At 33.0% G+C, this 27,658-nt stretch overlaps 1 protein-coding gene across 8 annotated transcripts in view; it reads right to left on the bottom strand.

Annotated features, from left to right (window-relative positions):
- Ralgapa1 (Ral GTPase activating protein catalytic subunit alpha 1) overlaps positions 1–27,658 on the bottom strand; it is a 217,398-nt gene that overhangs the window by 100,129 nt on the left and 89,611 nt on the right. For 6 of the 8 annotated variants that reach the window (XM_040275655.2, XM_021724701.3, XM_021724700.3 and 3 more), the window contains 9 exons: positions 19,949–21,481; positions 18,050–18,174; positions 16,248–16,464; positions 14,996–15,172; positions 14,144–14,296; positions 10,708–10,901; positions 10,356–10,454; positions 9,654–9,809; positions 8,223–8,351 (listed from right to left, as the gene is read on the bottom strand). In XM_040275655.2, coding sequence (XP_040131589.2) covers positions 8,223–8,351; positions 9,654–9,809; positions 10,356–10,454; positions 10,708–10,901; positions 14,144–14,296; positions 14,996–15,172; positions 16,248–16,464; positions 18,050–18,174; positions 19,949–21,481 — 2,783 coding nt within the window. The remainder of the gene's footprint in view (positions 1–8,222; positions 8,352–9,653; positions 9,810–10,355; positions 10,455–10,707; positions 10,902–14,143; positions 14,297–14,995; positions 15,173–16,247; positions 16,465–18,049; positions 18,175–19,948; positions 21,482–27,658) is intronic. The other 2 variants (XM_078050217.1, XM_021724710.3) reach the window with 1 other exon arrangement.

Here is a 27,658-nt window from a genome sequence, read left to right as displayed (position 1 = left end):
GCAAACCTATTGTATATATTATAGACAATAACTGAATACATCATTTCTGTTTATTTCGACAAAACTGTAAATGTCTTAATAGCAACTATTTGGTTTAAGGCTGCATACTGTTTGCACTGGTAACTGTTAATATTGATCTTCCCTTTAAAGGCAAAGTAATGGAAACCTATAGGGGCACTATAAATCTATAGGGCAGAAACCATAATACCTTGAATCCACACTGCTAGAAGACACACCAACATGAAAAAACAAGGGAAGAAAGCACCCTGAACAAACCAAAATGGTTAGAATCCACTGACAACACAGTAGAAAAAATATCAGAGAAGGAATTCAGAATGTACATAATTAAACTGATCTGTGAAGTAAAGGATGGTGTCAGAGAACAAATATAGTTAGCAAAAAACCACTTCAATAAAGAGCTAAAAAACAAAACAAAACTTCTGGGGGGAAAAACCCACATAAATCCACACAAATCCTTGAAATGAAGGAAACAATAAATCAAATTAAAAATTCAATAGAAAGTATCACCAACAGACTAGATCACTTGGAAGACAGAACCTCAGGCAATGAAAACAAAATATATAATCTTGAAAATAAAGCTGAACACAAAGTGAATAAAATAAGAAACCATGAAAGAACATCCAAGAATTATGGGATAACGTGAAAAGACCAAATTTAAGATTTATCAGAATTGAGGAAGGCACAGAGATATACACCAAAGGAATGCCCAATCTTTTCAATGAAATAATATCAGAAAATTTCTCAAACCTAAAGAAAGAAATGGAAAATCAAATAACAGGCTCACAGGACCCAAATGTACAAAATTACAATAGATCCATACCCAGGCACACTACAATGAAAATGCCTAGCATACAGAACAAGGATAGAATTTTAAAGGCCACAAGAGAAAAGTACCAGATTACATATAGGAGAAAACCAATTCAGATTGCAGCAGATTTCTCAGCCCAGACCCTTAAAGCTAAGAGGTCCTAGAACAACATATACAAAGTTCTAAAAGAAGATGGATGCCAACAAAGAATCTTATGTTCAGCAAAATTAAGCTTCAGATTTGATGACGAAATAAAAACCTTCCATGATGAACAAAAGTTAAAAGAATTTACAACTAGAAAGCCTGCACTACAGAACATTTTTAGCAAAATATTATATGAGGAGGAAATTTAAAAAAACAAAACAATGAAAATCAGTAAAAGGAAGAACTAACTACATTAAATGAAAAGTCAATCAAAGGAGAAAACAAGTCAAGTTAAAAACAAAAAATAAACCCAAATGACTAGGAATATATATCGAATCAAATTTCAATAATCCTGCATGTTAATGGCCTAAACTAATCACTCAAAAGATAAAGATTGGCAGACTGGATTTAAAAAAAGACCTAATAATATGCTGTCTTCAAGAGACTCATAAGAAAAAACACCCACAGACAGAAGGTGAAAGGATGGAAAAAAACATACCACTCACATGTACTTCGTAAACAAGCAGGGATTTCCATCCTCATTTCAGATACAATGGACTTCAAGCCAAGGTTAGTTAGGAGGGATAAAGAAGGACATTTCATACTGCTTAAGGGAATCATATATCAGCAAGACATAACAATCATAAATATTTATGTCCCAAACAATGAGCATTTACGTACATCAAACAAACGCTTCTAAATAATACATGATACAAAGAATACGTGCTGATAGAATAATACATGATTCTATATTTAGAAGATCAAAAAAATTCCACCAGAGAACTTCTAGAGCTAATAAATGAATTCAGCAAGTAACAGGATATAAAATCAACACCCATAAATCTTTCAAACTCAAGAATCAAATAGACCACAACACAATAACAATGGGTGACTTTAGCATACCTCTCTCATCACTGGATAGATATTCCAAACAAAAACTAAACAAAGTAACTATAGAACTAAATAATACAATCAATAATTTAGACTTGACACATATAGAATATTTCATCCATCAATGAGTGAATACTCTTTCTTCTCAGCAGCACATGGATCCTCCTCTAAAATAAACCATATATTATGCCACAAAGCAACCCTTAGCAAATAAAAAAAATTAGATACCACACTGCATTCTATCTGATCACAATCTAATGAAATTAAAAATCAACAATAAAATAAAAAATAGAAGCTACTCTAACACCTGGAGACTAAATAATATGTTATTGAATGATGAATGGATAGCAGAATAAATAACGGAGGAAATAAAAAAAAATCTTAGAGGTAAACGAGAACACCAATACAAGATATCAAAATCTCTGGGATACTATGAAGGCAGTGCTAAGAGGAAAATTCATTGCATTGAGCTCATTCATTAAAAGAATAAAAAGCCATCGAATAAATGACTTAACATTACATCACAAAGCTCTAGAAAAAGAACAAGTCAACATCAAAAATAGCAGAAGACAAGAAATAATTAAAACCAGAGCTGAAATCAATGAAATTGAAACAAAAGAAACAACTCAAAAACCTGACAAAGCACAAAGTTGGTTCTTTGAAAAAGTAAATAAAACTGATAAACCCTTAGCCATGCTAATGAGGAGACAGAAAACTCAAATTACTAAAATTCGTGATGGGAAGAGAAATATTACAACAGACACTACTAAAATACAAAAGATAATGAGAAACCTATTTTAAAAATTTATACTCCAATCAAATAGAAAATCTCAAATATATCAACAATTTTCAAGAGAAGTATGATCTACCCAAACTGAATCAGGAGGACATACACAATGTAAACACATCAGTTTCAAGCAATGAAATAGAAGATGCTATCAAAACCAACCAACAAAGAAAAGGCCAGAACCAGATGGATTCTCAGCCGAGTTCTACAAGACCTTCAAAGAAGAACTAACACCTATACTCCTCAAATTATTCCATGAAATAGAAAAGGAATAAATTCTTCCAAACTCATTCTATGAGGCTAGTATCAACCTGATACCAAAACCAGACAAAGATACATCAAGGAAAGAAAACTTGTGACCAATATCCCTGATGAACACATATGCAAAAATTCTCTGGCAAATTGTATACAAAAACATATTAAAAAGATAGTGCACCATATTCGAGTAAGATTCATCCCAGGGATGCAAGGTTGGGTCTACATACAGAAATCAATAAACATAATTCATCACATAAATAGACTTAAAGGTAAGAATCATACTGTTATCTTGATACAGAAAAAGCATTCAACAAAATACGGCAAAACTTCATGTTCAAAAAACTAGAAAAACAAGGATAGTAGGAACATATCTCAACATTACAAAAGCTATCTAACTAAGCCCAAGGGCAACAACATTCTAAATGGAGAAAAACTGAAAGCATTCCCTCTAAAAACTGGAACAAGACAGGGATGACTTCTTTCACCACTTGTATTCAACATAGTTCTTGAAACTCTAGCCAGAGCATTTAGACAGAAGAAAGAAATTAAACAATACAAACAGGAAAAGAAGAACTCAAACAATCATTATTTGCCAAAAACATGATTCTATATTTAGAAGCAATCATGAAATTCATCTGGAAAAATAAGAGACCCAGAATAGCTAAAGCAATCCTTAGCCAGAAGAGTGAAGCAGGAGGCATCATAATACCAGACCTTAAATGATACATTGTATTGGCACCAAAATAGACATGAAGACCAAGCATACAGAATATAAGACATTGTCTCTACAAACCCACATAAATAAATATAGGTATCTTCTATTAGACAAAGGTACCCAAAACAGACACTGGAGAAAAGATAGCCTCTTCAACAAATGGTGTTGCTAGGAAAATTGGAAATCCACACGTAACAAAATGAAATTAGACCCCCTCTTTCATACCCTGCACAAAACTCAAAGTGGATCAAGGACCTAGGAATTAGACCAGAGACCCGGAGCCTAATAGAAGAAAAAGTAGGCCCAAATCTTCATCATGTCGAATGAGGCCCCAACTTCCTTAACAAGATTTCTAAAGTGCAGAAAATGAAATCAAGAATCAATAAATGAGATGAATTCAAGTTAAAAAGCTTCTACTTAGCAAAGGAAACAAACAATGAGGTATAAAAAGCCTACATTTTGGGAGCAAATTTTTGCCACATGCATGTCAGATACAGCACTAATCTTCAGGATATATAAAGAACTCAAAAAAACTTAACACCAAACAAACAAACAAACAAACAACCCAGTCAATAAATGGGCTAAGAAGCTGAACAGGTACTTCTCAGAAGATATACAATCAGTCAAGAGAAATACAAAAAACTTCAACATCTCTAGTAATTAGAGGAATACAAATCAAAACTACTCTAAGATTTCATCTCACTCCAGTCTGAATGGCAGTTATCAAGAAACAACAGGGGCTGGAGGTTGTGGCTCAGTGGTAGTGAAGTAAGCCAATAAAAACCAAAGGCTGAATGTTTTCTCTGATAAGTGGATGTTAATCCATAATGGGGGTGGTCATGGGATGTGTGGAGGAATTTTGGATGGGGCAAAAGGGAGTGGGGAGGGGACCTGGGGTAGAAAAGATGGTGGAATGAGATGTATATCATTACCATATTACATGAATGATTACACAAATGGTGTGACTCTTCATTGTGTATAGCCAGAGAAATGAGAAGTTGTGCTCCATTTGTGCACAATGAGTTGAAATGCACTCTGTTGTCATGTATAACTAATTAGAACAACAACAACAACAACAAAATACCTTTGACACTGGGGCTTAATTCTATTGAAGAACTGTGAGAAAAGCTAAAGGAAATGTGCTGGTACAACTGGCCCACTGAAGAGTAATAGTTTTCACAAAAAGTTAGTAAAAACTGGCACTGGTTTATAAATATGTCTCTTCTGAGTTCTATCACTTTCATCCAAGACTAATAATCTGTGTACACTGATAATACTACAATAAACTTATAACTTGTTTACTGTCTGTAGTTTGTCTTCCATTTAATCTTTTAGATTAATATATTCATTTAATATTTGCAAGGGACAGGCTCATCATTTCTCTTTGCACTTTAAAATATTTAACTCTTAAGCTAACATAGCATCATAACCTGATCTGCAGCATTCACAACTTTCCAAGATATAATCTAAAGCAGTGCTTCTCAATCTTTAACCAATGATTCTAACAATCATTTGTGATCTAATTAAAATGCATATTTTGCGGGAATGTGGTACATACATTATCCCAACTACCAGGAGGATGAAGCAAGAAGATTACAAGTTTGAGGCCAGTGTGTGCAACTTACTAAGACTTCATCTCAAAAATGAGATAAAAAATGGGCTGGAGTTGTAGCTCAGCAGTAGAGCACTTGCCTCGTACGTGTGAGGCACTGTGTTCAATTCCCAGCACCACATATAAATAAGCAAATAAAATAAAGGTCCATCAACAACAAAATGAGATAAAAAGGATTGGGTTGCAGCTCAGTGGTAGACAGCTTGCCTATCATGTGTGGCTCCCCAGTATTTTCTATCCCGCAAAATGCAGATTCTGATTGAGTAGGTCTGGGCTAAGGTCCGAAAATCTGCACTGCTACTAAGTACATAGATCGTGTCTAATGTTTCTAATGTGCAGACTGCACTTCCAGTAGCAAGGATCTTTAGCACTTTTCTGTTCTGTCTACTACAATCTTGCATATTAGCCTTTAAACAAAATGTACTGTCACCCTTCTTTGAACACATTTATTATGTCTGTTTACCTCTGCCTGGCATACATTCCCTTACCTCCATTATACAAATACTATTCATCTTTCAGGGACTTATTCATATGCTTTTTCATTAAAACTGCATAAACTAATAAAGTTCCCAATGATTTCATTTAACAAATTCTTTTATATGATGTATAAAATGTGTCATATAATTCTCTAACCATGTGGCTAAATCCTTATAAAATAATCCCACTAGTCAAGCTATTTCTGTTATAGACAAAGAAACTAAGACACAGAGAAATCAAATAACTCACCCTAGGTCACATCGCTAGTAAGCAATACAGCTGGGATATGAACCAGGCAGATTGGCTCTAGACTCCATGCTTTTCATCATTATGCTATGGTCCTCCTCTTAGAACCTACACTATATTTCATAGTTGTTAAAAAGCTTTCTTATCACCCCAGCTGCAGACTATATCCCTTGAGCACACAGTATATCTAATTTATTCATATCCCTCTATATTCCAGACAAAGGAATTGCTATTCTTTGGATGTGGTTCCCCTCACCCCCAAGGTTTATCTTGGTCCCTAGCATGGTGATGCTGAAAGATGATGGAACCTTTATGAGGTAGGACGCAGTGGTAGGTAGTTAGGTCACTGGGTTGTGCCATCAAAAGGAATTAATGTAACTCTCATGGGACCCTGAATTCATTGTCACAAGAGGGAGTGATTATAAAGTGTAAGCATGGGTGCCATATCTGCAATTCCAGTAACTTGGGAGGCTGGGGCAGGAGGATTAAAAGTTTGAGGCCAATCTCAGCAACTTACCAAGGAACTCAACAACTGAGCAAAACCCTGTCTCAACATAAAAAATTAAAAAGTCTGAGGATGTAGCTCAATGGTAAAACGCCTTTGGGTTCAATCCCCAGTACCAATAAACAAACAAACAAATAAAGTACCAGTCTGGCCCCTCCCTTTGCTATGTCATTTCCCTTTTGCACATACTCCCACAATGATGCCATCCAGTATGAAGTGATCCAGTCAAGGAGCCAGAGCTTTGCTATTTTGGTCTTTCAATATCCAAAACTGTGAGCTGCATAAACGTTTTTTCTTTATATGTTATATGTTTCTTTATATGTTAACTTTCAATCAATCAATCAGTACCCACTAATAGGGGCAAGGCCCTGGAAATACCACAATGAAGACAAAATTATTGTTCTTAAGGAACTCAAAAAAGATTATAAAACTAATTATAGCTGGTGGGGTGGCACACACCTATAATCCCAGAAGCTTGAGAGCCTGAGGCAGGAGGACTGCAATTTCAAAGCTAGCCTCAGCAACTTAGAGAGACCCTAAGCAACTTTGTGAGACTCTGTTTCAAAATAAAAACAGAAAAGGGTTGGGGATGTGGCTCAGTGGTTAAGTGCCCTTAGGTTCAATCCATACTACCAAAAAAAAAAACCAAACAACAACAAAACCTAGTCATAAATACTGGTTTTTCTCTTCAATATTTGGACATTTCCTCTAGGTGATTGCATGTAGTTTCATAGCTTTAAACTCCTATCTACCAGCTTTATAAATTTTAGTCCCAACACCTCCCTTGAGCTCTTGACTTGGATATGCAGTATTTCTCCTGACACCTCCTCATGAATATCTAATACACAGTACCTTGCCACGCCACAAATAGAACTTCTTTCATTCACTCTTAGTCTCTTGCAGCTTTCAAAGATATAATCTGTTAAATTGCTTTGCAAGTTTTAAAGTGTTGCCCAAGTATTTTTCTCTTCCATATACACTTAGTTTTTCCAATAGATTTTCAGTTGTTATTTCTCACTTATACATTGCTCCAGGGTGATTCTTCCAAAATACTAATTTCATCAAGTCACTACTTGCTTAAAATATTTCAATGGTTATTCAATCCTTCCTTAGGATAAAATCTGACCTTTTCAGCATTATATACACAGCTAACTGCCTTCGTCTCTAGTTCACCATTACCACTTACATATGAACATATTTCAGTCATATCCACTTCATTGGCATTTTCTCATGAGCTGTGTTTCATTCAGCTCCATAACTGTGTGAAAAGAAATTCTCACACAGTGTTAAGAGTACAGTGGGGGCATTTTCCTGGGTTATCTCATTCATTTTTTTCCCCATTAAATATTTGTCAAATAAAGACTGAATACATTCAATTTGATCAACATCATGATTTGATATTATACACACTGTATAATGATTATTCCCTACTGTTTCTTACTTATCTTTTGATAGCACCCAATGAATGCCCTTTCTTCACTTTCTTCTTTCCCTTAGATTCTTACCTGTTTTGCTTATCAGATGTTACCCATTTTTACAGCCAATTCATCAAGTAATTTTAGTGATTTCTTACACTTCAAAATTTCTTGCTTACATTTTTTAACATTCAAGAATCTAACCCAATTAAAACTACGAACTTTGCTCAATATCAGCTTGTTATATTTTACCCACAACAGTTCTTCCTTTGTGGCTCTGTTAGTTGAATCCTGCTTAACAAAAGCTTGTTATATTATGAAGAAAAAATAAATAAAAACTTACATTAAGAAAAGCTGAAGAAGCCACTCTACCAGCTGCTACAATAAAATCCATAATAAGCATTGTGGCACCAGGCAAACCAAGTGAAAAAAATTGAGGTGAGCAGTGCTTGATGATTGTATTGACAATATCCTTAGAATAAAGAAGGAAAGGGAAAAAGAATATCAGATATATAATCTTGGGTACCAGCTAATCTATATCCTTAAACATAAATAATATGTGAAATAAAAAAGTAATAATTGTACATTGGATGACTAATTGGAGACTAATTGAATTCTTCCAAAAAATACATAAACTTAAAACAAATTTGTTTTAACTGACAAAGCCTATGACATTTTTTCCCCACACTAGATAGCAGAAAAGGCTTGTCACTTCAAGGGTTAATGCCTACACATTATAAAACTGAACAACAGAGTAGCATCTTCTGCTACCTATTTATCTCCAACTGATAACTTTCATCTCTGAACCCACATGACCTGCTATGTGGCAACTGTGGAGATTCTCTTTTTTTACATAGAGTCCTTAAATGATAGATGTTCAACTTTGGAAATCTAAAAGTGGGTACATTTAAAGGGAATGTTCCTGGTTATTCATTCACTATGTCTTTGGCATTTAGTATGAGGATTCAGTGGATTTGGTCATATTATTCAATTTAACTTATTTTAAACAAAAGCTCTCTCTAGTAACTAATAGTGTCATTTAATTTGAGGTATGTTTATAGGGTTCGAAACTGTTATTACTTTAGATTAATGCTAGAAGTGTTTTCAGAAATAAATATAATTACCATCTTTTAATATTAACAGTACTCTCGTAGTGACCTACAAGTCAAGTTTCAATCACATAAGGATAAAAATATTTAATTACTGTGACTTGTAATCTCCCATACTTTTTAGTTTTACAGCCAATATCAAGACTCCTGAATAATGTTCTGGTTATATTTATGACTATTTAATGATTATAACTGATACAATTGCAAAGTCAATATAATTGTAACCATGTCACTATAATTGGTGGTAATAAGAAAATACGAGTAGAAAAAAACAGCTCTGACTACTATAAGCTGAGGTGAACAAATTCATATGCTTCAAGTATCAACTATCAATTATAAAATGTCTAGTAATAGGGACTATGGGGCATCACAGAAAGATATTGTCAATTTAAGCAAAGAATGGTTTAACCTCTTCAAAAAGTAACTAGTTGGTATAACATTAAAGTTGGAGGAACACTCAAATCAACCCCCTAACCCATAAAATAGCTTTTTTTCAACCATGATTTAAGAACAAATAAGGTCTTAAAATGGAATCAAACTCTATATAAACTGCTATATACAGGAGCTAGTTTTAATTCTAGATCTTAAAAATCAAAAGTTAAACAGAATTAAGAATTAAGGATAAACAGATAAAATAATTTTTTAGAAAGCATATATATATTTACCTGATCAATATGAAGTAACCCACAATGCATTATATTGTAGAAATGTGTTAGAAAATCTCTATTTGGAGATACATCTTGTCTTCTTTTCATTGTATTACAAATGAGCTTATAAGCATGTAATTTACCTTGTTTATATTTATCAGTCAACATGGTTGCCTAAATTAAAAGATCAGTTTTAATACTCAAAAACAAATATTGTTTCTTAGATATTTAATTGAATATAGCAAATAATATATCTGTTTTCTTTTATTTCTATGTTGGTTTAATTTCTTTAATAAACCAAAACTCAGGGCTACTGAGACTACTGTTATTATCCAAAATGTTATAATGTAGGGGTGAAAAAAATCACAAAGGTTTCCACTTAGAAAAATACCTCAAATTTCAAATACTACTTTTAAAAAAATTAAAACTCTGAATATACACAGCATATTCTGTCACACAACTGAAGGTCTATTTCTTACTTAAATACAATACAAATATATTTTTCTATATTCACTTTTGCTTTATTAATTAAACAAAAACAATGTATCCTATAATTCTGGCATGCCTACTCTCCTCTCTTAAATAATGCTCAATGACTTCCTAAAAATAGTAGCTAAAAACTAAGTGCTTTAGAAGACCATATAATAGTTCAAATTTCATAAACTGTTTCAAACTTATTAAATGATAATTTAAAATTAATATTTTATATATTAAGCTTACCTTAAAAAGCCAAGGTGTAAGAATTCTTAACGGAGGAATCAAAACTGGTGGAGAAGGGGAAGTCAGGTTATCTGTTGAAATACCGAGGTTATCTCTAATCTGTATTTTTCAAAAAAAAAAAGGGGACAAGACTATGAAAACTATTTTCTCTTTCAGTTTGCTTTACCTTAAACTAAAGTTCAAACTCAGTTTCAAAACACATATTTAACTATAGTTAAGTGACTTCACCATGCTGCATACTAGTTTATCTATAGGAAGGTGTGCGTGTAACAATGTTCTCTAAGCTTTTTCTATTTCTTAATACTTTATTTTTCTTGTCTTTTTCTTTTATATCCTTTATTGTCTTTTTTACCTTGGCTAGATTCTGCCAAAGTTCACAGAGGTAATCAAAAACTTGAGCATGTATTTCAGGATCCATAATGGCATTGACATCTCCCAAAATGCCTAGCATTCTTCGCCACATAACAGTAGCAACATCAGCATGCCATCCAGTGAGAGTACCCCCAGCCATCACACTACAACATTCAGATGGAAATTCACTAATTTCTATAGAAAAAAAATACAATTGTGTTAGTAATTTCCAGAGAATTGATAGCAAAAAGAAAAAGAACTTAAATTAACAATCTTAAATATCTACAGAAGTGAATAAAAGAAATGTGAGTGTACCTAAGTTTTGTTTTTTCCTGAGAAGGTCAAGACCTCACCAATTCATAATTCCCTATTATGGCAATAATTACAATAGTGCTTCTAACTAGATATACATATGGATACCACTCACTGGGCAAATACCAGATGGAGAAATTTCTTTGATATATACATTAATTTTCACTTTTATCTAACAACTCCTTCTTGTTATTTCATCAAGTTAATAGAAAATCTCAGGGTAAAAGTAGTTCTTAAATGAAGTCTTCATAAACCTATTCCTTGTAGTTAAAACTTCCAAAGAAATATATTTATGTGCTTCACAATGAAGCTATTCCTAACATTAAGAGGTATCACAATGGCACGAAAATGATAATTTTATTAAAATTCAAGGCTAATAAAAACCACCATACTTCTTTTACCTATTAATACCAGCAAGATCAAAAGTAATAAATACATGGTCCTCACGTCATTTCTGCCACTGATTATGTGTTAAACAAGTTGAAAACTTCACAGAGTCTATACTTTTCTCATCTATAAAATGGATGGTTTAGCTAGATTATCATTATTGTCTTCTAGCTCTAAAAAAATACATTACTCAATATATGATCTGTTCTTCTGTTCAATGTATAGAACACCATTGAAGGTCAATAAAGATTCCAATGCATCTAAAGAATTTTGGGAACTAAAAATTTTGCAGAATGAAATAATCATAAGTTTATGATTTTTTGTATTTGATAATATCCCAATCTGTTGATAATTTACGCTAAAAATTCACTCTTAGTATATCCTTTATTTGCAATGCTTTAATTTTCTCTCTGCAGGTAAAGTATACAGTAATTGACTGTATTATTAAGATACTAAATAATTAAGGCTGGGGTTGTAGCTTAGTGGTAGAGCACCTGCCTCACATGTGTGAGGCCCTGGGTTTGATCTTCAGCGCCACATAAAAATAAATAAGTAAAAATAAAGATATTGTGTCCATCTACAACTAAAAATTATTTTTAAAAAGATACTAAATAATTAATATTTCTCCATAATAAAAAAATAGGCTTCTGGTGTAAAGCCACTAAAACAGAATACAAAAAACATTGACATTCTAACCATTGCTATAATGCCTTTCTATTTTACAGTACCTTTATAATATAGAAGTGAATCAACTAATTTGTCTCTAACTTATCCTTCGCAAGTAAAGCTAACAAAATTTTTAACCGATGAAAAGGTAAGCAACCGCTGAGTACAGTGGGGCATGCCTGTAATCTCAGCAGCTTGGGAGGATGGGGCAGAAGAATCGAAAGACTCAAAGCTAGCCTCAGCAAAAGTGAGGCGCTAAACAACTCTATCTCTAAATAAAATACAAAATAGGGCTGGGAATGTGATTTAGTGGTTGTGTTCCCCTGAGTTCAATCCCTGGTACCAAAAAAAAAGGTAAACAATGATGCCTCAATAAATTCTGGATGGAGTTGTTGGTGTAGGGTGGCTATAAGAACACTGTAGGGACAACTGAGGATATTTGACTATGGAACAAAAAAACAATAAAGTTTCAATGTTAAATATTATGAATCAGGACATTCCACTGTAGTTATACATAAAATGCATTTAGCACATATCACTGAAGTATTTAGATGTGAAGGGTCTGCTATCTTGAAACTCCCTCTTAAGTAGTCCAGCAAAGGAAAAGGAAGGCACATATACATATGGTGTATATATGTTCATATGTGTAGATACAGATAAAGGAAAAATATTATTAAAAACTAGAGAATTTGTGAGGACTTATGGGTTTTCACTTTACTAGTCTAAATTTTAAAAAAAAACTTTTTTGTAGTTGTAGATGGATATAATGCCTTTATTTTATTTGTTTATTTTTATGTGGTGCTGAGGATCAAACCCAGTGCCTCATGCATGCTAGGCAAGCGCTTTGGCACTGAGCTACAGCCCCAGCCCTATAAGTTTAAAATTTTTAACAAACAATTAGGGGGTACTATAAAAACAAATAAAAACTTGAAGGTCAAAATAAGGAAAAGTTCAAAATTAATCCACAAACTAGAAAAATAGAGCTATGTGACTGCACATTAAGGAATGAGCACCTTAAAAAAACCAAAGAAGTTATTAAACAAACAAACCAACAAACACACAGGTTTAAATTTCTTCCTTTGGTCAGAAAATAAATGTGTTGCATTAACAATAAAAACTGACTTTTCATAGTAGTTATTACAAATATTTCATCAACTATGTCTTTGACTAAAGTTTTTGGTACATTTGCAAAATGTCTATCTCATACTTGTAACATCATGCAGGAATTAGTAAACATAACTTTTCTTTTTTAACTTGCAGTTTCTGAGGTTCCCCAAGTCACTTTTTAAAACATTTTTTTAAAAATGTTTTTAGTTATAGATGGACACAATACATTTTTTTTTAATGTGGAGCCAGGGATTGAACCCAGTGCCTCACACATGCTAGGCAAACGCTCTACCACTGAGCCACAACCCTGGCGCCCCCAAGTCACTTTTTAAATATATATTTAAAAATAAAAATATTTGGACTGTGTACTTTTTTTTAAAAATATTTTTTAGTTATAAAGGGATCTTTTATTTATTCATTTATTTATATGCGGTGCTGAGGATCGGACCCAGGGCCTCACACATGCCAGGCAAGTGCTCTACCACTGAGCCACAACCCCAGCCCAATGGACTGTTTACTTTTAAAATTTAGTTGAATACCCACAAAGTCAAAAATCAATTAAAAAATTATTGATGATCAAAACTGTTGCACTGAAAGCTTGATTAGTAAGCAATAATACTCCAGTGAGTCAGTAGGATCTTCAAATATAATATTAAGAGTAGTGATACCAATTATGTATTTTAAATTTTAGGAAACAGCACTGTATCAATAAATAACATAACATAAAAATAATACTATCACTAATTCTAAGACTATAATCAACTATGATAAAATGAGCAAAAATCAGTATAGATAGCTTTCTTTAAAAGCTAGAAAAAATGATACAGTAAAAATTTCTAAGAGTCAGAAATGTCTGAACATTTATAATAATCATACATAATCAAATTTAAGATGACTTATTTTAGATCTTTTAACAATAATGTTTTGAAAGGAAAAATGGCAAATATCTAATTTCCAGGTATTGCCTAGATCATCTGGTGTTTGAAGAACAGAGTGGTGGAGTTTCTCATCAAGCTGTAGATCCTTCTGTTCCATGTGGTCTATATTCAATGTAGAAGGGGAAGGTGTCTGTGACCTGGATCCCACAGCTGAATGGACTGGAGAAGCACTTTCTGAGCCTGTAAGTATAATTTCATAAAATTACCATGAAGTGCTCTTCAATACCTTTCCCTAAGATATAATACTTAAAATCCCAATAACAATACTTCAAAAGATTAAGCATATGAACTGGCCAAGGTTAACAAAACCATTATAATGTACAAGCTTTTGCATCTAGGTACCCTATCTCATACTACCGTAGGACTAACATAAAATCAGAGCCATCAGTAAAAATAAGAATATCTACTCCCATTCTTATCCCAGCTATAGAAACTCAGGTACCTAGGATAAATTAATACTGTATAGAACTACTGACGGTAGTTGTATAGGGCTGCTAGTGCTAGGCAAGTAGTTGAAACATTAAATCTTTTCTTTTTACTTTAAGCTTTTTCTAGCAGAGAAATATTAATATTTTAGATTTGACAATAGCCAAATTTTACCCTTTTGTTATTTCTTTCTATACAGCAAAACCTAATGTAAATTAAACACGTGATGTGTATCTTAATTCTTCAAAAGTGTGGTTCTATATATTATGTAATTTTTAAAACTAGCACAATGAATGACTAAAAAAGTATATACAAAGCTATATCACTTGTATCATATAATAATCATATAATCACATATCAAAATCATGAATAATCATACATGATAATCATATGAATGATAATCATAGGATCCATCTAAAACTCAATTACAACATATAAAGGTGATAAATTTACCAGTAACTGTTGCAACTTCAGCAGAGAAAGCCTGTTGATTGAGACTGCTTGTTTCAGAATCTATATGAAGTGTGGTTAGACTAGCTACTTCCTGCTCTTCAGCACTTTGATGATGGCCAGAACATGAATCCACATCAACAGATGATGGAATTCCAGTGTCAGCTCCAAAGCCAAAGTCTATAAGGAAGAAAGAATATATGAATCCCAGTTATAAAACAAAAATATTCATATAAAAGACAGCTGAATCACCAAAAAGACCAAACATTAACATTTCCCCTAAACATCTATTTATAATTTATTATATCTACATAGACATGATATGTCATCACTATTCTTATTCATGTTTTCTGCTGGGTAGTAACATAATGTTTTTCAAACATTTTATAATATATAACAGGAAATATACAAATTATACATATAGGATAAAAAATCATCTTTCTTTTAAATCATGTTTTGTCTGGAATTAATATACAATCAATCCACGAAGGGAGGAATTACATAATTCGCCAATGCATCTCCTAGCTCTTCACAAAATTGATTGCCAAGGTTTTTACTTTTTCTTTTTAATTTTGGTGCCAAGTATAATAGAAAATAATAGCAGAATAACTATGTGGTAGTGATACAATAACAAGCTATATCACTGATGTTATTTTCTTTTTTACCCAGGAATTGAACTCAGGGGTACTCAACCACTGAGCCACATCCCCAGCCCTATTTTGTATTTTATTTAGAGACAGGGTCTCAATGAGTTGCTAAGTGCCTCACCATTGCCGAGACTGGCTTTAAACTCGAAATCCTCCTGTCTCAGCTTCCCAAGCTGCTGGGATTACAGGCGTGTGCAACCACATCCAGCTGATGTTATTTTAACATAAAACAATAATCCAAGAAATGTTCTGGGTAATGTAGCACTGCACATACTGATCAGTGGTTCCCAAATAAGACTACATGAAATAGTAGCAAGTCATAACCATAACCGTCCTTTATTTTAATATAAAGTTCATCTGGTCTTAAAATTATAATTTGTTTTTGAAAGGGCAGAATTGTTTTTTAAATGCACTTAGTTTGGCACTTAGTCTCAACCTAAGATGATTCCCTAAAACTTCCTTTGGAATTTCACTGGAAAATGAAATCAAAATATGCAGGATCAACTGCCTGAGTAACTTTGGAAAGGAAGACGACTGCTATATAATTCATAAGTCAGTCTTGAACAGACAATACAAAACATACTACTCAAATGGTAAAAGATACTTGCTGTCGAATTTTCGGCCATCATATTGGAAAGCACTGAAAGAATCCGAATGACTATCTGAGCTGATAAGATCACTGCTCCCTGCACTAGCAGGAGAAGTCCATTCCGAAGGCACACCAGGGTCATCAATAGGGCGCATCTGATTCTGTTTGTTTAGAATATCAGGGAGGTCTTTGGGAATTTCAAGGCTACCTGGACTACTTCCTCTTCTTGTCATAGTCTAAAAATTCAAGAAACATTTAAACATTAAAAAAAAAGGGTATTCTCATTAAACATCTGAAACCTTTAATTTCCAAGACAATCATCACATTCAGTTCTGAGACTTAGGGCCTACAAGAGGAGAGGGAAACATACTCATTAAGCAATTTATATAAGGGCTGGATCTGGTGCCTACACCAATGTTGATCTACTTAAAGCAAAGCTTCAGTAGGATCCATGCAGTAAATTCAAATTAAACAGAATTAAGAGTGAAGTATTTAACAGGAAAAAGCAGCAGTAAATAGAAGAGAGAATGGGTAGAAGGAAGGATGATGTCTAAAAAGTCATTCTATAATGATTCTACAATGATTTTTTTTTAAAGAGAGAGGGGAGGGAGGGAGAGAGAGAGAGAGAGAGAGAGAGAGAGAGAGAGAGAATTTTTAATATTTATTTTTTAGTTCTCGGCGGACACAACATCTTTGTTGGTATGTGGTGCTGAGGATCGAACCCGGGCCGCACGCATGACAGGCGAGCGTGCTACCGCTTGAGCCACATCCCCAGCCCTACAATGATTTTTTAAAAATAGGGGCTGAGGTTGTGGCTCAAAGGTGGAGCGCTCGTCTAGTGTGTGCGAAGAACTGGGTTCAGCCCTCGGCACCACATAAAAATAAACAAATAAAGGTATTGTGTCCAACTACAACTAAAAAATAAAAATTAAAAAAAGAAAAAAATTAAACTTAAAAAAAGATAAGTCACCAAAAATTTGAAACTCAAATGGAGTATGACCAATCCCATACATATTCATCCTCCCCGAACAATTAAGCATTATTAGGAATAAGACATTGCCATTATCTCCAAAATAAAAAAACTTTAAAGACTATTCCAAAGTTATCTGGAATGATTAAGCAATATTTGCATTATGAAAACCATGGGAGGTGGGCCACATGACCTCTAATGTTATCTTTCCTATTGACATTGGCAACTGGCACCAAGGTGGGACCAAGTAGGGGGAACTAGGAAGGAAGTGGCTTAAATCTACTATTTGAACAAACAGATATTTCAATATTCTTTTGGTGAAAACTACAAGCCTGCTTGTTTTATATCTCTGGATTAAAAAGTATTAAAAAAATGTAACTTTAAAAACCTTAACTTAAAAAAAGGGTTAAGGTGAAGCTATTCTTTTTTTTTTCCTCTCACCTTAGATTGGGTAGAGAGAAGTGATGGGAGGGGAGGGGAAAGAAGGGGAGGGGATGAGGGGAAAGGAAGGATAACAGAATGAAATAGACATTATTATTGATGTGTGTATATAAGTGACTGCATGACCAATGTGATTTTGCAACCTGTACACTCAGAAAAATGAGAAATTATATTCCATCTGGTTCAAATGTATGATATGTCAAGGTCATTGTACTGTCATGTATAATTAACTAAAACAAATAAAAAATTTTTAAAAAATTTTTAAAAAGGTTAAATATGAGAGAAGGTTGTTTTAAAAGAAAATTTCCACATATGCATTAGATGCATATATATGTACACAGATACATATATTCTGGTTCTCTTAAGTTTCCTGTCTGAAACCAAATAAATAAAATAGAAATATAACTTACCGAGGCATTACCACTTCGAAGTCGTTCTGCTATAAACTCATCCATCAGATCAGGAACATTAGCACTGCTGCTGCCAATATCACTATTAAGAGGAGGCAGTTTGGAGCTCATGTCCTCTTTATTGACTAAAAGCAAATAAATAACTATATATAGTGAGGAAAAATTTAACTGCACTTTCTAAACTTAAATAACTCAAAGTACCTATGCCATATCAATTATTTTGCCAAACATGCACTTATGAATAATTTTCCTTCTTTTAGATTTAATTTTAAGAATTAGTAAATTGATATTTATTTTATTCAACTAAGCAGATGTTAGTCAATCTTCAGTATAACCTTAAACAGCAAGAAAGCTTACAGATAAGCACTAGTTGAAGTCAGGTTAATATTGCCTTTAAAGAAACTGGTATATTTATTTATCTATCTTCCTGCCTGTGTGTTTCTATTTAGAGACTTAATAATTTATTATTTTCCCCCAAAGAATATTTGCAAGAAATATATCCCTTCAATCTATGCAAATCTCAATGGGACACAAGTACATTTAAGTTTGGATATTTATAAATAAAAATTCTATGATTTTCATAGAATGTTGTTTCTATCCACTAAAAAAAAATCTAATTTTAGTACAGGAAAAAAGATGTTCATCTTTACAAAAGCTTAAAAAATTATACAAATCATTTTAATTATTTTAAATGACTACATTATGATTTATATTACAAGAAAATTTTAACTTTGGAAACTAACTTACTGAAAGTAAGATGTTGTCTATGTCACTGCTATTGCTATTTGAAATTAATCTCTCTGACTATGAAAAGCAAATCAGCACTGTTTATATTCCTACGAAACTACAAAGCATTTCAGAATAAGAAAATGTACTGGTCAGAATTCATTGTGAAATACCATTGTCTTTATATTACTGGCCAGGCTTTGCTAAGCTGTCAAATACTGCCCTCAGGTGGCATTAATGGCTCAATGCAAGATGCATTATACAGCGTTGTTAATCATGCTAACAAAACCATGTTAAAAACAAATAAAATCAAAACCTACCTTACTGCTGAAAGTTAATTTTCTATATCTTTTAAGTTATTTTAACTTTGAAACAAGATAAAACAGTTATCATAATCTTGCTTTCTTCCTGTAATCTGTCCACAGAGGTTCCATAATTAAATTAGGATTAACTTCATGAAACCTTTATGCACATTTAAAATGTCCGAAAAAAGAAAGTAATGATAAGTGTTTCAATTACATGACGTGCATTCTATACAAATGAATGCAACACTAAAAGCTTACAGCATGTTTGGAAGTGACTTAAAAATTATTAAATTCATTTTGAAAATTAACAAATAATTTCTTCGTCAATGACCCGTTAACTATATATAGGTGTTGATTGTAGGCCTTAATACTTATTATGTTATTAGATGTCAAAGTAATTTTCACCAAGAAAAAATATAAAACCACATAATTCAACAGTAAAAACAAATAAACCCAATTAGATACAGCTAGTGCCCTGTTAAAAATAAACATAGTGGGGCAAGAGAGAAAGTATAATGACTCCTTAGTAAACTTGAATTTCAAGACTCATGTGATACACACTAAGGAAAATATCTGATTTAGGTAGCCTTTGAAAGGTCATTAAATTTTTTCTGTATCTTCCTCTTTTCTAACTTGTTGTTCAGCAGCAAAGAGGTTTAACTAAATGCCTTATAAGGGAAATTAGTAATTTAAATAAACATTTTATGCTGGGAAAAATACAGCTGGGGAAAGGCGCATGCATAACCAAACAGAGAGAAAGCAGTGACCATCCCAAAGCTCTTTGATTGCTTATAGCTTGCTTCAGTTGCATTAAGCCAAACTGGTGCTGTCTTTCTCCTTTTGCGCTCTGCACACTGTTAGTGCTCACCTGCAGCTTTCCTTCCAAAATAGCCCATTACATGACTGTACAGATCCCTCAGTGGAGCCTCTGGTGGCATTCTGTTCTGCCTCTGTGGGGAAACATTTGCCTTCGGCTTCGAAAGAGCATGTACAACAGTTTTATAAACGCCACCCAGGGAGCCCTGCTGTAGACCTGTCTCATGACTTGATGACCTAAGAGTACTACGACTACTTAACTGATTACTTGCAATTTCTTCTTTTTGTAATACAGTAGTGGGAATCTCTGTAGATTCCTTCACTGTTTTGCTACTAACAGATGCTGCACTAATTGTATCTAAAGGTCTGTACACACCAGGTTTTACAAGCTCTGTACCACTAGTTGAGCTGGTATGGAGATTGCTGGTGCTGCTATTGTTACTACTACTAAAGCCACCAAGCTTCCGTAGTCTCATCTTCCATGGAGCCTCTTTGTTTTCCAGAGGATTATAAAACTGAACAGACTCAGTAGATGGTCTAAAAGTAACATGAACACTATTTCGTTTCTTAGTAGCAATTTTCATGATTTTGGCCCTATGGGTTACTGTTTCAGACAAGCTCCTTTTAGTTGGAGAAAGTTTGCTAGTGTTTGAACTATGAGGCACTCTGCGGTTAACAGATGGTTTTAATGTAGTCTTCTTGACATGGATTACATGTGGGACAGTGATTTTTTCATTAATTTGCATACCCTTAAGCTTTTCAGCTAGTGTTACGTCTACACAGGCATCTAATTCTGTGGCTGATTGTCTATACAGATATTTCCTTTTTTCTTTATCACTAGGGCTATCTAAACTAGGCTCCGATGACTTTTTATCAATGTTTGGTTGCTCAGAGTTTTCAGAAGTTTGTGGTCTCATGAAAGTATCTGACTGATTAGGTGCAATATTACTCATGAAGACAGATGAGTTTGGTTCTTTTTCAAACTGCATATTTTCAGGAGTCCCAACAAAAGACATGACATTTTCTGATTTAATTTCCTGATCTGTGTATTCTAATTTATCTAAGGATGATCTTTCATCCCTAGTTACTGCAATAATCACTTCTGGAGAAGCTGTAACTTTACCTATCTCATTTTTACCCTGACTTTCTTTAAAATATTCTTTCAGGGAAGAAAGAAGATCGTCATCTCCTTCAAGGTCAATGTACTGGATTTGTTCGAAAGCTGAATCTGCAAGTTCTACTGGACCTATTAAATGACAAAGATGGTCATATATGCTATCACCAACTTCCAGAGAAGACTCTCTACTATGAGTATCAGTGATGTAGCTTTCAGTGGATCTAGTTATTGAAGAAGCCTCTGTGGAACTCTGCAAGCTTGGTGCATGACGGGATGAACTGTCAATGACAGGAACTGCACCTTTGGCTCGTTCAACAGTGAATGGTTCCAAGATGTCAGAAGTGCTGCTACTTCGAGGCAATGGCTGTTCCTCATTCAAGGCACCAAAAACTTCATTTCCAGTGTCTTCACTTTGTGAAAAATGCCTGACTCTAGTTGAGCGAGGAAGTATTTGAGCATCATCAATATCTGTAAAACAGAGAATTTATATAGAGTAGGAACTATATGAATATAAAAAATTAGTAACCATTTTAACCACAGCCTAAGTATATGCTTTAAAATAAATCTTGAGATATTTTGTAAGTTCAATGAAAGAAAATCAATTAAAAATACAAGTCTGTTTAAAAAAAAATGATGGGCACAAGCCACTATAGTATGTAGTGTCAATGAATTAGAAATCTACCAAAATACATTTTAAAATGTTAACATGCATAGAAACAGACAGTGAGGTAATGAAACATTTGGAAGTGCAGTTAAAGATAGAGCTGTGCCAATAAATCAAGCAATTCAAATTTAATTTGAATTATTTAATTTTTCCTACTTAAAATTCCAAATGGGGAAAATAAGAAAATCAGATTTTATCACATAAAGATGATTTAAATGTCCTATTGCAGACTCCTGTAAATTCCTCTGTGTGTCATCTTTTCTTCAAATCTTGCCTGACTAATGACATATTATAAGTAGAAATCTCCACCCTCTTCCTAAAAGTTCTTTTTCAGAAACTGACTGCTCTTCTAAGATATTCTGCTTTATTTTATTACAGTATTAACATCTTTTCACTTCTATCAAATAAAGTCAATACATACAAAAAAAAACTTATTCAACTTTTTTGTTCTTGACAAACCTGCTAAGACGAAATCTTAGCTTATTATTGGCCCTTTCCATTAAACAACCACCCAACTCTAAAAACTATCTATAATAGATTCTTACATCTCTTTATAAGGGTCACAGATTCTGGAGTCAAATGGAGATTACCCAATTTATTAACTCTCTTACAGATGAGGAAGTTGAGGTCCAGAAAGATTAAGTTACTTTTTAAAATTCATAATCATAAACTTTGAGAAGTAGGATTAGTGTTCTATGTCACTGCATTATTTTTCACTGCTTTAAGCACGAAGTATATAGTGAATCCTCAAAATATTTATGAAATTGGAAATAACAAGATGAAGTAGTATTTAACTGTTCAGATATATACACATATTCAAAGAGAAATTTTATAAGTTAAATATCATGTTTATGAAGCCATGAAGGACTTTAAGTTGCCTAGGAATGGGTAACTTAAACTGTTTTCAGAAGCCAGCAAAATATAATCAATAAAGGACAAAAGGTTTAAAAAGTTAGTTGTTGCTACTATTAGGGTTATAATGCAAAGATTAAAAGTAGCAGAGCTATAACTGAACAATCATAAGAAATATTTGTACTCAAAGTATGGGGCTGGAATTGTGGCTCAGTGGTAGAGCCCTTGCCTAGCATGTGTGAGGCTCTGGGTTCAATTCTCAGCACCGCATATAAATAAACAGACAAAATAAAGATCTGTCAACAACTAAAAAAAAAAAAAAAGAAAAAGAAAAAGAAATATTTGTACCCAAAGTAAAGCAGTGACTTGTCCAAGATCTCAAAGTAATTTCTTGATGGTGCTAGGTCTTGAACATAGGTCTATTTACACTAGACTCTGAGACCAGTTTCCTCATTTATAAACTGAATGAAAATTGCCATGCAAACTATTTTCAGGAGCCATGTTATCGACGAAAGGAGACAGTCTTTTTGCTATTTTAATATAAATATTTAAATAAATACATTATATATATGATTTATTAATATATTGTTTTGCTACTTAATGTTATTTCATTAATATTACCCTTTTGTATGAGGCTCTAAAATATCCACTTTGGTTAAATTCAAATCCATAGAAGTTTGTATTATATCAAGATTCCTGATGGGCACAGTGGCGCACATCTATAATCCCTGGTACAAAAAAAAATAATTCCTGAAGATATATGTGTATGTTCCCAAAACAGGTCAAATATATAATATCTCCTGGAGTTGAAATAATTGTATGTTTTCTCATTAAGCTGAGAGGAATACTCACTGGCTTGCCTTTCTTATGCATTTCATTAAATAGAAGTTTTTCTAAATGAAAAGCAGAACAATTCCTTACCAACCTCACATTCATGCATTTATGCTCATTAAATGTTTGTTACTACAGCAGATAACTAATAAATGTTTATGTATCTTGGCAAGTTTAATTAGGGATTTGTTATACTTCTCTTCCACCAGGAGGACAGACAGTATACTTAACATGCACTCCATGTTTCTTTCCATACAAAATCCTACAGAACTCAACAAAGAATAAATACTACATAATTTTCTAATAAAGTTCTTTAAAATTTTACAGTTGGGATGTTATGGAAGTTCAAACTTAAGAATTCAAAACATTAAATTCAAAACATTAAATATAACATTACAGTCAGGTATGGTCATATTCTTGGGATACTAAATGGCAAGAATGGCAAGGTCAAGCCCAGCCTTGGAAACTTAGTGAGACTGTATTTCAAAATGTAAAATAAAAAGGGCTAGGGATACAGATCAGTGTTAGAATACCCCTGGGTTCAATCCTAATACTGGGAAAAAAAAAACAACAAATCCCGAAACAACAACACAACCCTAATGTTAATGGATGAGCAGCAAACACATGAACTTCAGGGAAAAAGTAGAATCGTAGTTTTGATCTTTATTCCCCTGTATTGATATTTCACAATTTTTTCATTCTAAAGAAGCCAGGAAAGTTTAGTATTAAGTTCACTTTGTAGGAATTTCTTCCCATAGTCCTCACCTGCATATTAGAACACTTAATCATTATTTTAGCCCATGTTTTCTTTCCAAAAAGTTGTCACCAAATATGGTCTAAAACTTTTGTGAAGAGTTTTTAAAAAAAATCTTACTGGATATTTTTCTACCAATGATGTAGAGGTGAAGAATTTAAATATAAATATTTTTAACTCAAGCTTTAAATATAGTTACTACATAGGAACAATATTAATTGTGTAAAATCAAAGAAAAAATAATTGCAACAGGAAACCAAGGTCAGCACTTGAATCAAGTATAATTGATTTTTTAAAATAATTTTATTTATTTTTTTTAATGTGGTGCTGAGGATGGAATCCAATGCCTCACATGTGCTAAGCAAGCGCTCTACCACTGAGCCACAACCCCAGCCCAAGTATAATTGATTTCAATTCCTTAAATTTGGTTGGGAAAATATGCCTAAACATCATCATTCACACACACACACACACACACACACACACACACACACACACACACTCACTCACACACAATTATATATTTATAAAAAAAGATATATATTATATTGCTCCATGTGCCAATTAAACTCAGTTAATTTTAAAAATGATGTGATAAGGAAAGTGTTATTAGCCCTGTTTTAAAGATCAAGAAACTGTTTAAGTGATCTGTCCGGGGTTACAGCTATAAAGTGAAGAGCTATGATTTTAAATAAGGCAGAAATTAGTTCATATTCTCTCTTAAATAATGTTACACGTTTTATATTCATGAAATAATTCATTAATTTTTAAAAAAGAAGTTGGTGAAATTAATTAAGAAACTACATTGAAGCATAGTGATTTACTTCTATAAAGAAAAAATCTTAGCAATCAAAAGCTAGACAAATATTTGTCAATTGTAGAGGAAAAAAACTGAAAAACTTTGTATTAGATTGTTAAAAACAATAACGGTATCAGAGTTGAATAAAAATATCCTTCAAACAATTTAATTATGCTGCTAATATTTTAATTTGGAAAACAGGTTTTTAAATTATTTTAACCTAAAATATTTGAAATCATTTAATGGATAAACAAATAAAATGTTTTTAACAAGAAAAAACATTGAGTAAATGCCTCTTGCAGAGCCTAAAATTTACAGAAATGTCATATATTATCTTTGGGTTTCTTTTAGGTTAAGTTTTACAAGTATAAACTCTAATTTTATTTTATATTTTTATTGGAGCATTGTATTTATACATAATAATAAGATTCATTATGCCATCATCATATATGCATATAACCTAATTTAATCAATCTCAGTCTCCCGTACCTTCTCTTTCTTTTCCCTCCTCCCTCCCCCACATCCACTTGCTATACTCTGTTGATCTCCCTTCTTTCATTGTTTTTGTTACTTTTAATTTAGTGCTCTATAACAACACACACACACACACACACACACACACACACACACACACACACACGGGATTCACTGTAGAAATTCATACATAGTCACCACAGTTTGATAAACTTCATTCCCTGATACTTCATCATACCCACTCCTCCCTAGGTTTTCTTGATAATGCATAGTATTAAAGTATTGGTAATTATGTTTGTATTATAAATTTTTTTTCTAAATTTTCTGTTTCAAAGAAAAGTTTCCTTTGCTAGTTTGAAAATTAGATAGTAACCAAGGGAAAAAAACACTTCTTTCCACCAGAATTTAAGTTTCTTAAGGATTTCTATCTTGTTCATTAGAATATCTCCATTGCTTGAATGAGTACTGGGCACATGGCCTAGATAAACACTGGTAGAAAGGAAGAACATTTTTTTATATAAAAAATTAGTAGCTAATTGGCAAAAACCAAGAGTTCTTCAATGGGGAGGGGACCTCAAGTTAAGTTTAATAGTATCTGAAATTATCCGTAGAACCAAGTACCCTAATCCCTTTTACCAAAGTTAATTTCTTTTCTTGACCAAGCACAATATTCACTATAATTCTTTTATGGCTCCTAAATTCATAAAATCATTCACACTAGTTTAAATAGAAATTGATGCTATCTGGAAACACATTTTTTTTTTCCTGCTAATTACCAGGCAAAGTTATTTTATTTATTTATTTATTTATTTTTGCCTATTTGGGCAACAAAGGCAATGTATCTTCAAGGTAATTAACAACCAAAAAAGCATCCATGCTAGTAAAAACTTTATATCTTTTCAAGACTAGATATTTAATATAATGTAGGTAATTCAAAGCAGTAATCACATCACTGAAATCATATGAAAAGACTTTAATGAATTCAATTCAAATAATTTTAATTTTAAACAACTAAGATTTGTCCCACTAAACTATCCTTTGTTTCTACTCTAATCCTTCTAATATTGTTTGTATGACTTTTAAATTCTGGACATAGAAAAATAACTAATATATTTTTTAGGGTTAAAAATATAGTTTTATTTGTTTATGAGAATGTTACATAACCACCATTTTAAGTCAACCTAAACATTTCTTTTAAAAATCAATTACTTCAGAAAAAAATGTAACTTGGAATTATGCTATACCAACAAATTAGAGAGAGAAAAGATGTATAGATTAATATCCTATTGCATATTTTTGATAGGAAAAAAATTCATTAACTGTACAAAGAAGGGGCTACTTGTCTAATTAGAAATAGACAATTCTCCTCCTGATTAGGTAGAATAGAAAAACGAGTGTGAGAAAGACCATCTTTTTTATAATAAGGAAACAGAAGAACAAAGATTAAAATATTTTGCTCTACAGATTGAAGTTAGCATCCTATAGGCTCTGTACTAGATAGGCTGGAGTCTAATCACAACAAAAATGGCACAAGAATCATCAGTTCTTGAGAACTGAATGAAAGAAAATAGATCTACAGACTTAATTCCAGCATGACTTGATATTAAATAAGGAACAGTTATAGAAGTATACACAAAATAAACTTCCCACCACACTTCAGTTCTTCATATTTTTTTCCATTAAGGCATTATTTTGGGCAGTAAAAGCAAATTTGCTTAAGAATGATGATTGAGATCATCAATCAACCTAATGTAGTAATTTTCAATAGTCAATAGGAGAGGCCAGGAAGAGTATGCTTGCTCAGGCATCAGAGTTAGTACTGAGTTGTAAAAAGAGGTGTTAGGTGTTTGTGCAACTCCCAGTTCCACACTCTGAGCTGTTGCCCACATACAATATATATGAAAATCTGAGACAAGCATGTGGGAAAATACTTTTTTTGGAGGGGGGTGGGGGTACTGGGGATTGAGCTCCACGTACTTGACTACTGAGTCACAACCTCTGTCCCTATATTGTATTTTATTTAGAGACATGGTCTCACTGAGTTGCTTAGCACCTTGCTTATTGCTGAGGCTTGGCTTTGAACTCAAGATCCTCCTGCCTCAGCCTCCCAAGCCACTGGGATTACAGGGGTGCACCACAGCACCCAGCTGTTTTTTTTTTTTTTTCAAATGTTACAGATGAGTCATGTTAAGAAATCATGTCACATTGGCATAGTAACAATTTCCTTGAACTGGTCCCAGAGCTTAAGTATATTCAGTTATTCAACAGAAT

The sequence above is a fragment of the Ictidomys tridecemlineatus genome, chromosome 5 (genome assembly GCF_052094955.1).
Source record: "Ictidomys tridecemlineatus isolate mIctTri1 chromosome 5, mIctTri1.hap1, whole genome shotgun sequence".
Taxonomy (NCBI): Eukaryota; Metazoa; Chordata; class Mammalia; order Rodentia; family Sciuridae; genus Ictidomys; species Ictidomys tridecemlineatus.
This window is presented reverse-complemented; position numbering and strand designations above follow the sequence as displayed.